The sequence below is a fragment of the Ahaetulla prasina genome, chromosome 2 (genome assembly GCF_028640845.1).
Source record: "Ahaetulla prasina isolate Xishuangbanna chromosome 2, ASM2864084v1, whole genome shotgun sequence".
NCBI lineage: Eukaryota > Metazoa > Chordata > Lepidosauria > Squamata > Colubridae > Ahaetulla > Ahaetulla prasina.
Genome location: NC_080540.1, coordinates 303,821,986 through 303,841,205, shown reverse-complemented (window position 1 = coordinate 303,841,205; position 19,220 = coordinate 303,821,986). Strand labels below are relative to the sequence as shown.

The window sequence follows — 19,220 nt, the reverse complement described above, 5'->3', positions numbered from 1 at the left end:
CCGCTCTTGACTCCCAGGGCTGGCATGAGACTGACGCTCTGGGACCCCCATTCCTGGCACCGGCTGTGCGCTCCTGCCAGGCAGATGAGTGAGAGGGAGCAGCAGCTGCAGCTGTTCCCCAAAGCACGCACTCTCCGCTCTGTCTGGTGTTTTCAGCCAGCAAAGCTTTAACTGCCTGCTGGGTCAATTTTGCTGCACCACAAAGAGCTGTTTCCCCCCCCCCCAAAATGACGAGTAAAAATAATTAGGGAGGAGGCAAACACCCCAGAGGCCCTTAAGAGTATCAAACCATGCAGTTCCTCAGAAGCAACTTTTGCCTTTACAGACTCAAGGATCTACTTGTTGGGTTCTGCAACCCAACAAGAAAAACACAGACTTCAGAGGATAATTAGAACTGCAGAAAAAATAATTGCTACCAACTTGCCTTCCATTGAGGACCTGTATACTGCACGAATCAAGAAGAGGGCTGTGAAAATATTTGCAGATCCCTCGCATCCTGGACATAAACTGTTTCAACTCCTACCCTCAAAACGACGCTATAGAGCACTGCACACCAGAACAACTAGACACAAGAACAGTTTTTTCCCGAAGGCCATCACTCTGCTAAACAAATAATTCCCTCAACACTGTCAGACTATTTACTGAATCTGCACTACTATTAATCGTTTCATAGTTCCCATCACCAATCTCTTTCCACTTATGACTGTATGACTATAACTTGTTGCTGGCAATCCTTATGATTTATATTGATATATTGATCATCAATTGTGTTGTAAATGTTGTACCTTGATGAACGTATCTTTTCTTTTATGTACACTGAGAGCATATGCACCAAGACAAATTCCTTGTGTGTCCAATCACACTTGGCCAATAAAATTCTATTCTATTCTATTCTATTCTACTTTGGAACAGAAACATGCAGAAGGTGGTTGGGGTGGTTTTATTTTATTTTCAAATACATCAAGATATCTTTTTGTGAGAATGCTCGCAATTATTTGGAGATGTGTCAAATAAATAATAGAGACTTCCCTTATACTATTTATTTTTTTTTAAAGCTGAACATTATATTATCCTCAGCAAGCCTCAATTGCTGTGTGCATAAACATATGGGCGTAAAAAAATTACAACACTGGATTTAGATTTGACTGGCATAATATCCCTTCTGTTCCCTAATCCTGGCTGACCGTAATTTCCATAACCATCTTATGCAATAATTTTGGATGAAGCAATACCATTCTAAGAATTAAACAGAAATGCTTGCGGAAAAAAGGCACCTTAGTAGAGGAACATTGTGGGACAAAATTTCCTGCAAGCTTCCATCCCACGGCAGCCCCCCAGGGATGCCCCCCAAAGGGAGGGCACAAGGCAGGGTGTCTCTCTTCCGAGTGGCCTTGGCAGCAGAGCTTTCTGGCCTAGTCAACTAAGGCCACAGGACGCTGGAGACCTTTGCTGAAAGCAACGGGTGCCTGACTACCCCAGCAGTGGCCAAGTGGGGGGCGGGATTGCCAGTAACAGTGAAACCTCCCCTGGAGTATCTTCTTCCAGCAGACTGGGCATCTCTGGCCCAGAAGATGGGGCTCCTTTACCAGCGCCCCCCCCAGCCCTGTCATGGCCCCCTACCTTCTAGGGCCTAAAGATGCCAGAACCCCACAAGAGTGACCTGCTAGTTGCCAAGGGCATTTCTGGCCTCATTTTACTCAGTGTTGAGGTGCGAAAATTCAAGCCACCCACTCTGGCCCCACAGCCCAGATGCGCTGTGGGGCAAAGCAGTGCAGAACCAGCAGGAGAGATCACCCAGGAGGGGGTCAGCATCTTCCGCAGACTGGGTGAACAAATCTCAGAAGGCAGTCTTGGGTGCAATAGTGATGGGTGCCTCTTTCTCCTCCTCCCCCCCCCACCCCAAGGCTCAAGGGGGAAGCAACACATCCAGCTCAGGAGTAGAGAAGGAGGGGTGCTCCAGGGTCCCCTCCCCACTTGACCTGCAGGTAATGCATCCAGAACAGTTGCGGCCCCCTTCCAAACTTGTTCTGGGGCTCCCCATCTTCCTGAGCCAGGAGCCCCCGGTCTTTGCTGGACCTGAACCCCCTCCTCCACTTGGGTCCCCAGAAGCCCAGACTCTCCGCGAGGCAGCATCTTTGTTCGGGCAGTGGGCGCAACACTACCCGCTCCTTTTCCTGAGCTGGAGAGAGGGGGAGACCTCCCCGCCGGTCCGGCCTTACGGGGGTCTCAGCTCAGGCAGAGCCCCTTTCAGCCCACCCCACCCCCTGCGCGGAAAGCATTCAGAAGCAGCAGCACGCCGGCGTTAGACTTCAGGAGAGCCGCCAGGGAGGAGCTGGTGTTGAGGTCAAATCCCAGGAAGCGCTAAGGGCTCTCCCGCCCTGAACCTGCTAGAAGCCCCCTCCCAAGCCTGGCCTTGGTGGGAGGGGGCAGGGCGGCTCCCCTCCGTCCGCAGGGTCCGCTTCCGAACCGCGTCCTGCCCCCGTCCGCCGGCCGTAGCACTCTGCGCTGGCCAACTCCCATGTCCCAGGGGAAGCGAGGGTCCCTCCGGCCCCCCAGCCGCTCGGGGCGTCGCCTGCCGGGGAAAGCTAGGAAGCGGCCCCCTCTTTCTTCTCCAGGCGCGGCCGGTACTTCTGGGCGTAGGGCAAGAAAGCGGCCGAGCCGGCGGCGGGGGACTTGAGGCGCATGTTCCGGCCGGAGGTGATGAGGGCCCCGAAGCCCTGCTGGTGCGAGAAGGCGTAGCCGGAGCGGCGGGAGGCGCTGCGCTGCAGGTAGCGCTTCAGGGCGGGCGGGCCGGGCGCTTTGCGGAGCTGCCTCACTTTGCGCACCACCTGCGCAAGAGAAGAAGAGTCCGGCTGAGACGGCGGGGGGCGCGAGAGTCTGGGAAAAGAAACACACTTGACCGCTGCACATTTGGGGCTCTGAGTGGCGCCCATCTGATGGGGCAGAGTGTGTGGCAACGCCCCAATTGTGCCACCCGCCATGCGGGATAGGAAGAGACGGGGAGGCTCTGGGTTGCCATCGTGCGGGGCCCTTCGGAGGCAGCAAAGCTAGGAAAAAAGTGGGCCTTCTGGCCAACCTTCCCCTCCCGGCAAGGCGTCCCTGAGTCCTTAGAGCCCCCCCCCCACTCATCCGCCTTCCTCCTCCTCCTCCTCTCCCTCTTTTTCCCCTTACGGGTCTTCACTCTCTCCAGGGGATCAACTCAGCCCAGGGGCTCCTCCTGCCTTCTCTCTCTCCTTCCCCTCAGCTCTGCCTGGCACCATTCCTGAGCATTTCTGGTTTTGCCCAACAGCCCTTAAGTCCCCCACCCATAGCTCCCCTCCCTGCCCCACAGTGGGCAAAAGCTCTTGCTCTAAGCCCCAGTTCAGACACCAACCATCTTTCCACCAGCCTTTGCAACATGGCTCCATCTGTTTCTTTTCTCTCAGAAATATTCTGTTAGGGCACAGAAATCTATCTGCAGTGGCACCTTGGAGCTTTGAAACTCATTGATTTTGCTACTCAACACCTTTTGTCTTCTGCTTCTGTCAAATTGCTTCTGTCTTCATTCTGCAACAGACCTTTGACTCCGTGCAGGAATTTACCCTTCGCCTTTTCTAAATGAGAATCCACTTTCACACTCCTAATGTGTACATGACCAGCCGGGGAGGGAAAGTCCGCCTCGTGCCCCCTTGCCCTGCTGCCCTTGTGGGTTTTATGACGGGCACCTCTCCTCCCATTTGATGGGAGCTCTTCCAAACACATGAATCTGGTTTCACTCTTGCTCCTTGATAAAGGAACAAGGACAGCCGCCTCACCATTGCCCAGCGCAGGGCAGCCTTTGCACGCCTGCCTTCAACGTGTTGCACAGCTGTTCCGTGAGCCCCTGTCCGGTTATGCCAGCTGTCCCTGCACCCCTGCTGCTGCTTCTCCACCCTTGCTGACTTCCTGCTTACCAAGATTTGCTTCCCCTCAAAACTGCTCTGGGTTTTCTTGACTTTTCTTTCTTCATCTTTCTTTCTGTCTTCTCTCTGCTGTCTGTATTCTTGTGCCCAGCTTTCCATTTTCCTCTTCATTCCATCCTTCAGCCACAAGCCTTGCCAGGGGCAGCGGTGGGGGGGGGGGGAAGGCTTCCTCTTTCACACTCCAGGCCCTCCTTCCCTGACTCTCCATTGACAGATCTGGAGCAGCTTCACCGCTTTCCCTTCATTGGGGGTGGGGGATCGGGGAGGGGTTTCCTAGTTTTTCATCCTGGTTCTCTCTCTTCCTGAAGTCATCCTGGTTTCATTCTTGCAAGGGGCTGGGGTTTCACTTCCTTCCTTTTCTTTTGTTTCCCAGGGCAACACTTAAGGCTTCTGTATAAAAGCGAGCTCTTTTCCAACCTCCGCCCCCCAAAGTTCTGAGGGCCATGCCTGTTATCCCTCCTCTCCCTTCCCACCTGTCCTGCTGATGGGAAGCACCTGACCTCTGAGGAGAAGCTGGGGCTTCCCACCCGGCCATCCAGCCTTTCATTCCTCTGGCTCAGAAGCGTTTTGAGAGCAAGGGCAGCCCGCCTAGAGTGCCCAGGCACCGACCGGGTTTGGCGCTTCTGCTCTGGATCTTGGTGCCGGGTATCTCTTCCCAGCTTCTAAGAACTCAGCGGTGCCAGAAAATGGAGGGCAGCACCCACAGAACCAGCTCTGCCTGCCAAAGTACCCCAAATGATCACTAGGGGGCAGCATGACCACATGATAGTCACTGCAGTTGCTTCAAGACAACTTAAGGAGGCCTCCTGATCTCTCTGCAAGTCCATCACTAGAGGGGGAGGGGGGCTGGTGGCCATGGGCAGGGCAGAAATCTCCCCCCCCACCCATACACACACACCTCCTTTCAACCAAGGTTGCTCAGCTCAGCCATAGGCTCCCCCAAAGAGACTGGAGACCCCCCCCCAACCATGGCCCAGTCCCTTTCACTCAGTCCAGCTCCCTCAAAGGGTTCTTGTGGGGGAAATAGGAGGGAGGGAGGGCTGCTCTCAAATGAGAGACAAATCTTCAACAAACAAATTCCACCGGATGCAGGTTGGCAGAAAGGAGCATTCCTCCGTCACCAAGGCCAGCGCTGGCACCCCCCTTGAAGAAGGGCCTCCCTTTTCCTGCTTGCCCACCTTCTGCACGATGGTCATCCAGGCATGGCACTCAGCTGCAAGCCTCGAACTGGCCTCGGCACAGGGCAAGTCGCCGTGGCATATGGCCCCAGGCCAGGGGGAGGAAAGGGGGGGTGGACCCTGCTTCAGACCTCTCGGGGCCCAACGGCTGCCCAAATCCTGGGCCACGAGGAATTACCTGATCGCTGAGGCTCGGCATGAACTGCATTTTCAGGAACCGGAAGCCAATGACCGGCAGGACGCAGAGACTCACGCAGAGGCAGATGGCCAGCCACACCTTGGGCTGGCTGAGGATGTTCCGGGCGGTGCCTGGGAGGGGAGAGACAGACTGCAGCTGCCCTGCTGAGCTGACGCGCCTGTGCTTGGTCCGGGGTTCAGGGAGAATGCAGGCAACCCATTTCTTCAGCCAGCCCTGGGAATGTAGGTGCTGCCCCCCCCCCTCCCCCTGTTCCTGAGGCTAAGCACCCCCCCCCTCCAACAGCAGAGCAGCTTCCTCCAGGGACGGGGAGGTCCCGTTCAGCATTGCAGCTTCTGAACCTACCAACAAAGGGGAAGGAGGAGGTGAATATCTGGTAGGTGCCGTCGCTGTACAAGGTGAAGGTGATGACGAAGTAGATGGCCAGGCTGCCCCAGAGGAAGAGCTGGTTCACGGCTGTCCAGTAGGCCGTGTCTAAGCCCATCTGCAAAAGGCAGCCTGGCTAAGGTAGCAGTGGCAGCAGCAGCTGCTCTGGCTCACTGACCCCCTCCAGCTGCCCTCACCTCCACCCCACACAAGGGCTGGATCTGCCAGCCCGGCCAAGTAAAACCACGTGCCCTGAAAGCCCTTCTGGGCAGCAGCCATTAGGGCCGGCCTGCGCCCCTGGCCGCCTGCACCCACTTGGGTACCTCGTGTGCATGGGAGCCTCAGCGCTGCCTCCTTCAGCTGAGCAGCTCCCCTTGGGCCGCCCGGGACAATGGGGGCTTGGCTTCCTTGCCAGGTTCCTGGCATTTTGGTGGGGCAGCTTTCCCAGACCCGAACCCCCCACCCAGTGTGCAGCTTAATGGCAAACCAAGGATTAACGCAAACCAACAAGGCTGAGTGCTGCCAGTTAGACTGGACACCCACTTTTGTTTAACTTGTGAGCTGAGTGGGCTATGGGGATGTTGAGGCTAAATCCAGACTTCAGGATTTGGGTCTCTCCTCAGGAGAAAGAGCCTGGGAGCCACAGAACGGGAGCAGTTGGCAAGACAGAGCCCCTACCTGGACCGACACCACGATGAGCAGACAGGTCTGCACAATAAGGGCGAAGGACTGGTAATCGGCAATGTCCCTCCCGTCGCTCCGCATGGAATTAAAAATGGTTCCATAAGGGACCAGGAAAAGCACCAGGGAGCTGTAGATGCTGTAGAGGATGCATTTGGCAAACTCCTTCTTGTTGAAGTAGAGATTCTGCTGGCCGGGCAAGTACAGCTGGGGAAACTGCAGGCTCCAGCGATCATCCACATCCTGGCATCAGAAAGAGGAAGCTGGGGACCAAGATGGCAGCCGCTGCCCCTGCATCTTCTAGGCAAAGGCAAAGGCTAGAGCCAGCCACACTTGTTCCTGCTTCTGGCAGGCCAACAAGGCTGGGGCAGGTTCAGATGGTCATGGAGAAGCACCTCCTCCCAGGCTCAGCCCTGTGGACTGCTCTGCTCTGCTCTGCTCTGCTCTGCACCAACCGAAGTGTCACCAAACCATTGGGCTACGGGAAAGAGCCCTCCAGGCAGTTGGCTTTAGAAAGTGCTGCAGGAGTTCAGACATTGGCTATGGCAGCAGAAGCCACTCTTTCAAGGTCTCCCTGCTCCAAGGAGAGCTCTCCAAGGTACAGCAGCCAAAGCTGGGCAAAGCTCCACCTGACGCAGCTCCCACCCGTTGTTAGCAGGTCCTGGAAGGCCAGGAAGGCCCTCAAGTCATGGACCTGCCCTTGGAGTGAGTCCATCTGGAACTATAGCTACAAATGATGCTTCAGGGAGAAGGAGGATGTTTGTGGACTGAGTGCAGCTCTGCTTTCCTAGGGGTTCACCTGAGCGGTTTTCTTCCCATCCAGACCCTAATAATATTGAGGCCCCACAATGGACACGGATGATACCTCACTTTGCACTGAAGGCTTTCTCTCCCAGGAATTTAACGTAGATGCTAAATGCTACAGGGGAGAAGTCCTGGTACCCCACACAGGACCACTGTAGGCCGACCACTCTGCTCCCCAAATCCCCAATGCTTGCACAAAGCCTGCTAAGATATCATATCGATGATATCTTATATATGATATCTTATATATGATGATATATGCTGCTGAGATCTCAAGAGGAGCACGAGAGGTTGACTTCCAACCGGGGTCACTAGCAGTAATCAATATTGTTTCATCTAATACCGGGCCTGAAAAAGTCCCGGATAATCTGTTTCCTCTGCGGTTGATTCCCAGCCCCCCTCCCTCTCTCTAGGCTTTCCCAAAAGAGGGAAAGCTGACAAGGGTGGCTGGATCACGAGATGGCCTCTTTAAGAAAGGATACAAGCCTGGGCTTTATTCTTTGGGGAACACAGACTGCTGATCTTAAAAGGTTTTAAGTGGAGTAAGGGTCCAGATGGACTTGAATTAAGACTTTGGCATTCATTCACTAATTAATGAATTAAGAATCCTTCCCATGGGAAATGTTTACATCTCAAATAAATAAAATAACCGACAGGATGACTTTGAAGCCTGGTCACTAGAGGGCACCAGAAAGAAATGAATCATTGGAGAGAAATGCATGACTTAATGGGCTCAGAAAATAATTTTAAAGATACCTGTTATTATCTGTAAACCAGACCGTGTCATGAAAGAGGACCCCAGTGAGGGAGTCTGCTTTTTCCTATTGCTTTTCCTTCAGTTTTCTGAACTGAAACCGAGCAAAGGCCCCACCAGCGACTCTTACCTGGTCAAAGAGGCTCATTCCAAGCACTGGCAAACAGGTGTATACCATGTTGTAGAGGGTGATGAACCATTCATCGTAGACCGTCTGCAGGGGAAAGATGGAAGGATATGAGATAGGAAAGGGGAAGGGTACCAAACCTCCAATCCAAAGATCAGTGGATATAGGAGGGAGGCTAAGGTTTCTGACTGGATTCCTGTGGCTTTGTTCTGTCCCCCCTCGCCTCCGTCCGAGCAATGGCTTAATTAGCCGGCACTATCAGCTCTGGCAACAAAATAGCGAGCGTGTGCCAAGTGTCTCTGTTATCTCCCTCGACGCCGATGAGTCACCGAGGAACAAACAGTACTTCAGCTCTTAGTTAAGCAGTAAATTTGCCTGCTACGAAGAGGCACAGCAGCTCTTGCTGCCTTTATTTATTTATTTATTTATTTGATTTCTATACCGCCCTTCTCCCGAAGGACTCAGGGCGGTGTACAGGCAAAAATAAAACAGACAGTACAATATATAATTTAAAATGCAATTAAAAAACTTATTTTAAAATTAGCCTGAAAATTAAAATATACAGTGAGCTAAAACCCCAATTAAAATTAGTTAATAAGAATTTTAAAAATTTGATGAAATTCAATTTAAGACAGCCCCGCGCGAATAAAAAGATGTGTCTTCTTTATATCCTGTGGGGTGTGGCTCCATGACTCAGCACTTCCTAGGACTGCCCCACCCCTGCTTCTGTTGTTCCTACCTCTCCTGCCTACGAAACCTAGGGTCCAGCCAGGCCTGATTGCCATCAGCTGGGCCTGGAGGCGTGGCCTGGGGGGGAAAGAGTCAGGGGACGGAGGCCTCGTTATCTCTTCCACCTGGCCTGCCTCTGGCTCCTGGAGTTGAGCCAGGGAAGCCAGTGCTCCCGAGGTAAGTCCTGATGGCCCTTCCCCCTCACTTTCCAAATCACTTTCTGGCAGGAGGCCTGACTCGGTGGGCGCAGACACAACAGGCTTAATGTGGTGGTCTGTCTTTCTGAAGGAGGCATGTAATTTATTTATTAAATTTATATGACGCCCATCTTGCCTAGAGGGGACTCTTAGTATCACGCTCTTCTCCCTATTCTCTCCTCAGGACAATTCTCTGCACCCTGGCTGTGGGTCAGTATATTCTACATAGACTTCTTTATTGGCTTGCAAGGTTGTCTCTTCAGCAGACGACCTGGTTTGCCTTACAACATGCACACCTACCAATCCTGTCCTTACCGTATGTCCCTCCAGGGAATGCTAGTTGCCCTTTCGGTCTTTACTGAAAATATGAGAGCTTTGGTTGACCAAAGCCACAACTGAGAGCAGAGGTCAAGTTCTATGGGGCCACAGGTGACCATCCGTGAGTGACCAGAGATGGAAGACTATGACTTTGAATGTAAGGGAAAAAACCAATAAAGAGAATGAATGAATGAATGAAAGGAGAGCAAGAAAGGAAGGGAGTTGGTGCACACATGCAAGGTGATGGAAGCCCAGCTTTAACCATGATTTGGACATTAAGAAGGAATGAAGGAGAATCAACACAGAAGACAAACTTTGAAGGAGGAACGAAGGGGGTGGGGAAGAAAGCAGAACACAGCCTTCTCTAGAAGGTGATAGGGCGACAGGTCTGTCTGACCGTCCATCCATCCGTCACTCTAGGCCTGTCGAAAGTGATTCGATGTGGCTGGCTTGGCGAAGGGAATGTCACTACTGCAAGCACTGGTGAGTGGGGAACAAGCAACACTCTTGATCAAGCCAGTATATAGGAGGCTGTGTGTGTACAGGTAGTCCTTGACTTATGACCGGTTGCTTAACGACTGACTGAGCTTATGGTGGACCTAGCCAGCGCTACTTATGACCTGTTTTCGAGGTTACCATAGCTATGCAGAGTTTCATGCACCCCTGTGATCATGTGATCATATTTTGGGTGCTTGGCAGCCATCCCACCTTTATGGTTGTTTGTAGCGTTTGCATCTTTTATTCTTTTCTTTCTTTCTTTCTTTTTTTTGCCAATTCTGGCATTTACTTAGTTTCCAGTAAAAAACACCCATTTGGGAAAATTTGCTTTTGTTACACCACAAAATATGTTGAAAAATCAGATGTGGTCATGCGATGCTTTGACTTATATCCACAATTCTGGACTCAATAATGGTCAATAGTCAAGGACTATGAATATTCCTGCTAAAATTGCTTCCTTTCCACTAATTACTTCCTTTCTCTCTGTAGAGTGTTGTGTGCTGTGCCAAGCCAAGTTGTGTGGTTAGTGTCCCAGTCCCCACCCTGGCCAAGGGCACACACATGTGAGATGCCGATCCACACGGAGAAGCTACAGGGAGGGATGACTTTCCATGGCAACAGAATCCAGGACCAGAAATTGTGAGCACAAGTTACAATTACTTGAATTTCATGTCAATGTAGGGAAAAGCTTCCAGTTAACTACAAAAATTGTGGATTCTCCGTGTGGCTTTGAGAAGTTGGACAGCAACCTTCCTTCCTAAGGCTGAAACTGAAGTGGCTTTCTCTCTGCAGCCGAGTGTGGTCCTTGCCTTGCCTGTTGTCCTGGCAAAGGGCTCATGGCCATTAATCAACCTGTTGGTCCGGTAGGAAAAGAGATGGCTGGTCTTGCTGGGTCCTGGACCTGCCCTCGACCATTAGCTCCGCCCCTCCTTACCCTCCCCAGTCAGCTGCCTCTGGGGTAGAAGCCTGGGCTCAATGGAGGCAAGTACCTGGGCGGAGAAGCCGGAGAAGAAGCCGTACCAGAAGTGCACCAGCGTGAAGGCAAAGTTTTTGTAGAAGAAGTAAGACAAGAACTTGCACATGCGGATGTATGACCACCGGCCGTGGACCAGCAGCAGCCGCTGCAGGTAGCGGAACTGGGCAAAGGAGAAGTCGCTGGACATCACCGCCTGCATTCCCTCCTGGCCACTGATGCCGACGCCAATGTGAGCAGCTAGAAGACCAAATGGAAAGGCCCTCAGCAGGGAGCAGGACCAGGAGAAGCTGGTGGGCGCCAGATCCACGCGTCCCATGGCATTGCCTACCAAGCCCAGAGAAATGGGGGACAGGAAGAGCAGGAAGGCTCGGACAGAGACATGTTTGCAACTGACCCTCAAAGGAATGCTAGATGCTTGTCCAACGCCAAGGCTCTGCTGGGCCTCCAAAAGCAGAGAGAGGGCCACGCTGGATTTCCTTTCCGTTCCCTGCCCCCTTGGCCTGGCTTATCGTAGCCAGAGTCCCTCCGCTTCTGCAGCTTCTCCCCCGGGCCTGGCCGAGAGCTGAGCCACGTACCACACTCACTTTTGATCATGCCGACATCATTGGCGCCATCTCCGATGGCCAGGGTGACAGCGTTCCTGTACTTCTTCACCAGCTCCACTACCTGGGCCTTCTGCAGCGGAGTCACCCGGCAGCAGATCACCGTTTTGCACAGGCAGGCTGTGTCCACCAGCAATTCCGAGAGCTCCCCCTCCAGCGCATGGGCCTGCCAGGGGCACAGAGAATGCAAGAGAGGATGGCTCTTCTCCCAAGGTTGGAGGGGAAAACACTGAGGAAGAGGCCTACGGTCCTGGGTTGAATGAGGTGACAGACACCCCCCCCTTTTCTGAGGACCGGCCCCTCGTCTGTCCTGAACTGGCACTTACACTTACTTACTTACCTGTTCAATCAATTTATACGGCTGCCCTCCTCACAGTATCAGCAAAACATAAAAAAACCTACAGGGATCAGGGCCAGCCTGGCCTCAGGGAAAGGGCATGGCATTCCTGCCAGTTCCACTGCTTTGCCCTTGTGGGCCAAGTGCCAGGAGGGCTGCAGGCCCCCGTTTGCCCCCGGTCTGTTGCAGAAGGGGCCCAGCCTCAGGCACCACCTTACCAAGCTGTGCCCATTAATGACCAGACCGTAGTCTCCGCTGGCGGGCTCTTTGTTCCAGAAGCCAGAGGAGGTTGATCTGTTGATGCCGAACTCTTCTGCCTTCGTTTCAAGGTCTGCTTCCATCCTGTCTCTTGCTGTCCTGGAAAAGAAGCCACACCCGGGTGAGCCCCGGGGACACACGAGAAGCGAGAAGGGGGGTCCTGTCCACGCAGGGTGCCCCTTGATGCTCACCCAGGAGGGTGAGACTGCGTGCCCTTGCCAAGGCTGGAGGCATACTTCTTTACTGACAGAGGCCCAGCACCTTGACCTGGCCAGCACCCGGTTCCTGCCCCAACTGAGCTGCGAATGGAGCCGCTGCTGCCTCGATGATCCACTCTTATTATCCAGTCTTACTATCATTGAGAGGTATTTGCTGTAGGTGGTTCCCATGTTGCCGAAGCCACTAAATGGCCCCAGGCAAGAGAAACCCAAGAGGAAAATGTCTGAATGAGCCATCCAGTTGAGAAGCAGCCTCTGCCTCAATTCCCCCTTGAGAAATGGCTGGGTTGACATCATAATGGCCTTCCAACCTACCCTGACCTTTGCATCTGACTGTGCTGAATGAGCCCAGAAAAGCTCATTGTCCGAAGGCAGCTTGCGGAGTTTGGGAGGTTGACATGGTGGCCCACCCACCCACTTTGGAGATGGGGGGCAGCCCAGAAACGGGGTGGATCAATGAGTGGACCCCCTTCCTGTCTGGGAGTCCTAAGGAAGCACTCCTTTAGACACCCAAGATGAGTCGTGGGGGGGGCAACCGAGGGGGAGGGGCCTTCCCCCTCAGAGAGACCCACCTTTGGTCGGAGCTGGGATGCCCAATGAGGTGGCAGAGACTCTGAAGCCCCCTCAGCCCCTCCAGGAATTGGCTGGAGACGGTTCTTGCTCTCCTCTGCCTCTTTCTCTGCTAGCTGTTCTCCCGACTACCTCTCTCTCTCCCACCCAGCCAGGTGGGCATGGGAGCTCCGGGGAGGTGTGTGTGCCTCTCTCTCTCACCTGAGCTGCTGCTCCACTTCCTCCCAGCTGTCACCGTGGATGATGAAGATATCCTTCATGGCATCATACAGCATGTTGCAGGAATAGCCAATATTCACTGCGGTCTCTGGAAAAACAGACCCCACCCCAGTCCGTTATTTTCAGGAAGGAAAAAGTCCCCCTCCTTTCCCCATAGGGAGCCCTCTCCTCTGGTCCCCAGTTGCATCTCTATAGGGGCCTGGGAAGGGAGGGAGCCCCAGGTCAGCACCCAGGAAATTGGCACAGCAGCTGAAGGACTGAACCTGCCCTCCTGGCAGATGGACCTTCTGTGGCTGAATAATCTTAACTCCCTTGACTCCGCTACATCCACGTCCAGCCCTTCTCTCTACCCCACCAGCCGTTTGTCTTGCCCACGTGTAGAGCCCACTTTTCTCTTCTGCTTTTGGCTGTGCAATTTTCTGTTCCCCAAAGACTAGGTGACTTCCCTCCTTCCATGCTCCTCTCCTGAGCCTGACTCCCAGCAGACCAGAGATTTGCTTGGAAAGCTGGCTGGCCCATCTCTTTGCTCCAAGGGCAGCGAGGAAAGACCCCATGAGACCACTGAGCAGGTGGTCCGAATCCCTAGTATAGGTCCCCTGTGTGAGCAGGGGGTTGGACTAGATGACCTCCAAGGTCTCTTCCAACTCTGTTACTATTACTGTCCAGGAGCCTTGCTGGGAAGCAGTGGCTCCGAAGCAAGGAAGAGATACCACGCACCGACCCCCGGCAGTGGTGTGGGAGCAGGCCCCTTTTTGTCACCACAGGGGATCAGCAGGGGGCCCCAGATGCCCTGAAAGGACCCTGTGGTAGCTTTGATGTGCCACTCGGTTCTCTCAGAGTTTGGGCCTCAGCCCTCCTGTCCCTTTCTCCAGTCGGTACCTTGCTTGTCACCGGTGAGCACCCAGATTTTAATGTGTGCCCTTCCCAGGATCTCAATGGTCTGGGGGACCCCTTCCTGCAGCTTGTCCTCCACAGCGGTGGCACCAAGCAGCTGGGGAGAGAAGGAAGGGTGAGCTGAGAGGGGCGGTGGGGAGCCTCTGCCAAGGTGCTGATGCTTCATGCACCATTTGCCTGCCATGATCTTGTCCCAGCCTCTCAAATCCCCAGCCGCCTGTTGCCAGGCTAGCCACTCAGCATTCACGGTGGGTGCGTTGGTGTGTTGGAGAAAGGGCAGAGGGGCAAGAATAGGCCGGTGTTTCTCAAGGGCACCCTCGCTGGATCTGCGGCCTTTCTATAATCTTTTGGTATTGCACTGCAGGCAGGCAGTGAAAAAATCCCTGGCAATGATGCTGCGTAGCTTTGGGAAAGCCAAACATTTTCGGAGGCTCCTGCAGCACCCCGAGAGATTGGCCAGTGTAAGAACAGCAAGGCCCATCCTGTGCCCCGGAAGGGAAGGACAACAGCTCTGAGCAGGGCAGTGGAAACACTTCCAGATTGATGGGATGTGGGCAATACATCTTGGCTTGTGAGGGAATTCCTAAATTAGACATTTTAAGGCATGCAAGTGCTGGTAAAAGGAGATGGGTGGCATGCAAGGAAGTCCCATTTCTCTAAAGCAGTGAAAATTGTGCAGGTTATATGGGAGCAAGTGTTGGGCATGCCAGTTTCATGTGGTGGAGCTTAAGAAGCATGAGTATTAAACAGACCAGAATGAATGGGTGACCGCACGATGGATCTGAGCACAAGAAGGTGAGGTGAGCAGGGAAAGTCTTGAGGTGGCTGGGAGGAAGTGAAGGACCCAACGGCCAACCGCTGAGCGAAGGAAAGACGGAGGAGCCCAGAGAGACGAGAAGGGAGATCCAAAGGCATCTCAGGGCAAAGGGTGAGCGGATGTGGTGACGGAAAGGCAGGAAGAGGCACCGGAAGAGAGTTGGCGTAAATGGGACGTTCTTTTCTTTCCCTCGTGCCTTGAATGTCCTTGGTTGAAGACCTTCTGGCTCCTTCCCTGCACTGCGTAACACAAGGCTTACCTTGGAAGGCAAAGCATGTGTGCGGGCATGCACGGAACCCAGGCCGCCTGCGCCTAACGCTCTGACCGAGCGCTCGAGAAAAGAAAAACGGAGCATAAAGTGTCCCTGTGGTCTCCTCTCAGGAGAAGATCCTCCCCTGTGATAACCTTCATTTAGGGTAGGGCTAGTCAACCTTTTTATACCTACCACCCACTTTTGTATCTCTGTTAGTAGTAAAATTTTCTAACCAGCCACCGGTTCCACAGTAATGCGCCATGTATCGTCGTCTGCGCATGCCTCTCGCGCATCGTGGATTAGGTTGGTGGGGGGCGCCGGCTACCAGCTCTGCTTGTCTGTTACAGCTGGGTGGTGTGGGGGGAGATGCGCGAGCTATTCTGGGACGAGGCTCTTTTGTTTGCGGTCGCACTATAGCGCCATTTAATTTCACTTATGTAACGTGAACTAAACTTATGCGCAGGTGATGCAAATAGTATATTTTCAGAAATTTAAATTGTCACGGGGAATTTTATGAAAACCTAATGAAAATGTTTTTAAATAATGCTATGAAAATTTTTTAAAAAGTCAATTAAATAAAAAAAAAAGGAAAGTTCTTCAGACAAAACCCCTACCGCCCACCATGAAAGCTGGAATGCCCACTAGTGGACGGTAGGGACCAGGTTGGCTCCCACTGATCTAGGGTCATCCATCCAAACTGGATCAAGTTCTGGGGAATCTGCCTATAATTTACCCTGTTGTAGCAGGTGTGTGTGTGTGTGTGTGTGTGTGCGCGTGTTTATTGGTGCAATTACGCTTTTTAGCTGCCTGGCACAGGGTTCTCAAGAAGAGCCCTGAAGGAGACATTCCTTGACCACCAAACCTTTCAGCAGAACTTGATGCCACGGGTGCCGGGTGACTTGAAGGCATCGGGGAATCCCCCAGGCAGGTTCCCAATTGGCATTTGCTGGGGCTGGTGGACGGGGTGAGCTTCCATCGTGCCAATTGCCTGCCTGCCTCTTGCGAGGCACCTACCTGCAGGTCTCTCTCGATCTCCTCATACAGCTTGGACAGCTTTCCTTCTCGGTCCTGCAAGCTGGTGCTCGCCTTGTGGTGACGCTTCCACCAGCCCTCAAAGTAGGATTCCTCCAGGTCTCGGTAAGCCACCACCAAAGTCCGCAAACCTTCCCCGGCAAACTCCTAGGAAGACAGCAGGCTCAGAATCCCAAACCATCCATGCTGTTCTATTCTACCCCCCTCGTTCCCAGGGCTGGGAACTGGCACCCCACATCCAACCTGTGGGGAGGGAGGACACATGTCAGGAGCACCTCTAGGCACACGACCTGCAAAGCTAACCCAAGTGGCCCGTGTCTGAGCCCGGCCACAAATGGGAGTTGTGCCAAAGGGGCTGCCTTGGGGCACGGCAGCTGCTCCTCTGGGCATCTTTGCCCTACGGCCTGGAAAGCTACAGTCCTGATGGATTCATGACAAAGACGAGGGAGCAGCTTTCTTCTCTATGGCTCCAGAGAGCAGGATTCTGTGCAACCAGGGAACTCAACCACAGAGAAAAGGGTCCAGGCCAGGCTAGAAAAGTGGCCAGGGAGTCCCACTAGCTGCCGCATCAGTGCTTGAGATCTTCCAACAGAGACTGGATGGTTGCCCATCAGACGTGCTTGGGGGGACCCAGGCCTATGGAGGAGACTGGCAAGACGCCCTGGGCTTTCAGAGGGAGGCCAGCCAGCAACTCTGCAGCCAGCTCTGCTGCTGCCCAGCTCTGGCATCGAGAAAGCCTGGAGGGGCAGGGGGAGCACAGCTTTGTCTCACGTTTGAGGGAGGAGCACAGTCGAGGGACCCGTGGAGCCAGAGAGTAGGTGGCAAGTAAGCAAGCCCACGGGAGGGCAGACCCCAGCCGTGTCTCCACTCGGCCAGGGACACCTACATCCAGGTGCTCTGTAGTCTCTTCCTCAAGTTGTTTGCAGGAGGGATGGAGGAGCTTGTACAGGATTGTGTCGGCCCCTTTGCAGTACAGAGTCAGCTGACCCCTCGGGTTTCGCACTGGGAATAAGGCAAGAAGGGCAGAAGGTGAGTCTGTAGCAGATGGAGCCCAGAAAAAGAGCCAACCAGAAACCCCCCTTCCTCATCTCTCTTCCCTCCCCTCCGGCGTTCCTCCTCCAAACCACCGAACCTGCCCTAGGTAGCCTGTCTGAAAGGTTCTGGTCCTTCTGCACCCCAGACGGGTTGTCTGAATTGCTCCTCACTAATTGCACTTGCACATCACTGGCACGAGAGAATATCTGTACTCAGGGTTGAACTGTGGAGGGAGTATTTGGTGCTTTCTGAGCTTATCTTGCAGATGTTTCATTACCCAATTAGGCAACATCAGCCCTGATGATGCTACCTGGTTTGGCAATGAAACCCACCGAGCTCAGAGAACACCAAGGACCCCACTTGTGCACCAGACCAGGGACCCCAGCGAGGTCTTGTGATTGTGCAATGTGACGGTTTCTGCTGTGACACAAAACGACCGCTGGGTGGGAGAGCGTGCAGAGTGGGAAGGGACACACCAATGACGGACATCCTTTTGCGCACATTGTTGAAGTCCAGAATGGCCAGCATCTCGTAAACCACAGTTTCCCCCATTTCCACCACGGTGATGGTCGTGGGGGTGCGGGCACGAAACACAAAGCCGAAGTTCCGGGCTGCAGTCACCAAGGCCCCCTCGTCTGGGGACTGGGCTTGGTACACCAACGTACCTGTGGGTGAGGAAAGGTGCTGGTTGTTTTGCAAGCATGAGCCTCCCCTCCAGCCACCGTGCCCTCCTCTGCCAGCCCTACCATGCGGTGCAGCCTCACCCTCCTTTGTTTCTTCTGGCATCACCGTGTGGCAGAGGGAAAGGAGACGGAAGAACCTGTGTGTGGACTCATCCCTGGCCTTCACCGCTTGGAGCAGTCTGGGGTCATAGAAGACAAACTTTGGGTCGGCCAAAGGGTTCCACGAAAAGTCAACTTTGTCCATTGTCTGTGGAGGAAATAAGGAGGGTCAACCTCTTTTGTTCTGGGCTGGACGTTCTCTGGACACCACCCAGCCCCACACAGCAGGGAAGTGAAGTTACTTGTAGGGCTCCTGAATACGTACTGGTGGACTCACCACGAAGGCCCCCATCAAACTACTTCCTCAGGAGATGCCAACACTAATGCCATCCTCAACCCTCCCTGGCCTTGCCCATCTTGTCTTCCTCGGTGTCAATGTGTCCAGCCTCTGATAGCTGGGGGGATAACGTTTTCCTGGAGAGGGCCTCTGGTTCCCGGTAGGTGCCCTCCACACAATTTCATCTTAGCTGCTGGGAGGGGGTGTCTGCCTCCCTCCAGAAAGAACCATCCCACTTTGCAAGTCCTTCCTGGGACGCCTCTCCCCTTTGGCACCCAGCACCTGGTTCCTGCAGAGGCTGACCCAGGGCCTCTTGTGGCTCAACAAGCTAATGCAGTCTGTTAGTTTAAAAAAGTTTTATTTTAACATTCTTATCCAATAACATATCCAATAACATATTTAATGTACCATCATATACAATTAATCGGATCTGCCCGGTCACCACCCCCTTCCTTTTACTCTCCTTCTCTACCTTCTTCTACTTTCCACAACCATCCTCCCCCTCTCTTATCTACATCCTCTCCTCCTTCCTCCCTACTCCTTTCTTCTCCCTCTTCTATCCCTCTTCCTTCCTTTCCTCTTCCTCCTCTTCTCTTTCCTACCTCCTTCTCTCTTCTACTTCCTTCTTTCCCATCATTCTGAAGTGGTAGCCAGGCAGCTCCGATCTTACATTAATTATACATCTTCAATCATCTTTGTACATTAACTATCAATCCATTTTCTACCCTCATCCCCCCTCCCCCTCCCTTCCCCTTCCTCCCCCCACCCCCCGGGACTTCCGAGAACCGAATACAGGGTATAAAACTAACAACAAAAATTAAAATATAGCACAAATCATAATCCATAATCACTCCTTAAAACCTCCACTCCCCTTCCAGAGACAAAGAAGATACTTTTCTTCCAATCCATTATATATCAGACCATTCCACTCCTAGAGTTCTCAGAAATTTCCGATTGAGTTAGTGTTTGTTCTTGAATAAAGTACATAGTTTTTAATATCCAACCTTCATCAATCAATATCAAAACAACGTTCCATCTTCCAATATTCACTAAGGGTACTAATGCAGTCTGTTATTAACACAGCTGCCTGCAATTACAATTACTGCAGGTTCTAGTCCCACCAGGCCCAAGGTTGACTCAGCCTTCCATCCTTTATAAGGT

The 19,220-nt window shown here is 53.2% G+C and overlaps 1 protein-coding gene across 6 annotated transcripts in view; it reads right to left on the bottom strand.

The window, feature by feature from the left end:
• The window catches only part of LOC131192906 (phospholipid-transporting ATPase ID-like), an 86,510-nt gene that overhangs the window by 34,667 nt on the left and 32,623 nt on the right, over nucleotides 1–19,220 (bottom strand). Inside the window, exons 15-28 of one of the 6 annotated variants that reach the window (XM_058172484.1) lie at nucleotides 17,765–17,930; nucleotides 17,477–17,665; nucleotides 16,852–16,967; nucleotides 15,948–16,112; nucleotides 13,849–13,960; nucleotides 12,952–13,057; nucleotides 11,923–12,061; nucleotides 11,341–11,533; nucleotides 10,779–11,002; nucleotides 8,051–8,134; nucleotides 6,360–6,605; nucleotides 5,661–5,799; nucleotides 5,298–5,428; nucleotides 909–2,877 (exon numbers count right to left, since the gene is read on the bottom strand). In XM_058172484.1, coding sequence (XP_058028467.1) covers nucleotides 2,362–2,877; nucleotides 5,298–5,428; nucleotides 5,661–5,799; nucleotides 6,360–6,605; nucleotides 8,051–8,134; nucleotides 10,779–11,002; nucleotides 11,341–11,533; nucleotides 11,923–12,061; nucleotides 12,952–13,057; nucleotides 13,849–13,960; nucleotides 15,948–16,112; nucleotides 16,852–16,967; nucleotides 17,477–17,665; nucleotides 17,765–17,930 — 2,526 coding nt within the window. In that variant the 3' untranslated portion in view covers nucleotides 909–2,361. Of the gene's footprint in view, nucleotides 1–908; nucleotides 2,878–5,297; nucleotides 5,429–5,660; nucleotides 5,800–6,359; nucleotides 6,663–8,050; nucleotides 8,135–10,778; nucleotides 11,003–11,340; nucleotides 11,534–11,922; nucleotides 12,062–12,951; nucleotides 13,058–13,848; nucleotides 13,961–15,947; nucleotides 16,113–16,851; nucleotides 16,968–17,476; nucleotides 17,666–17,764; nucleotides 17,931–19,220 lie in introns of those variants that run through there. The other 5 variants (XM_058172480.1, XM_058172481.1, XM_058172482.1 and 2 more) reach the window with 5 other exon arrangements.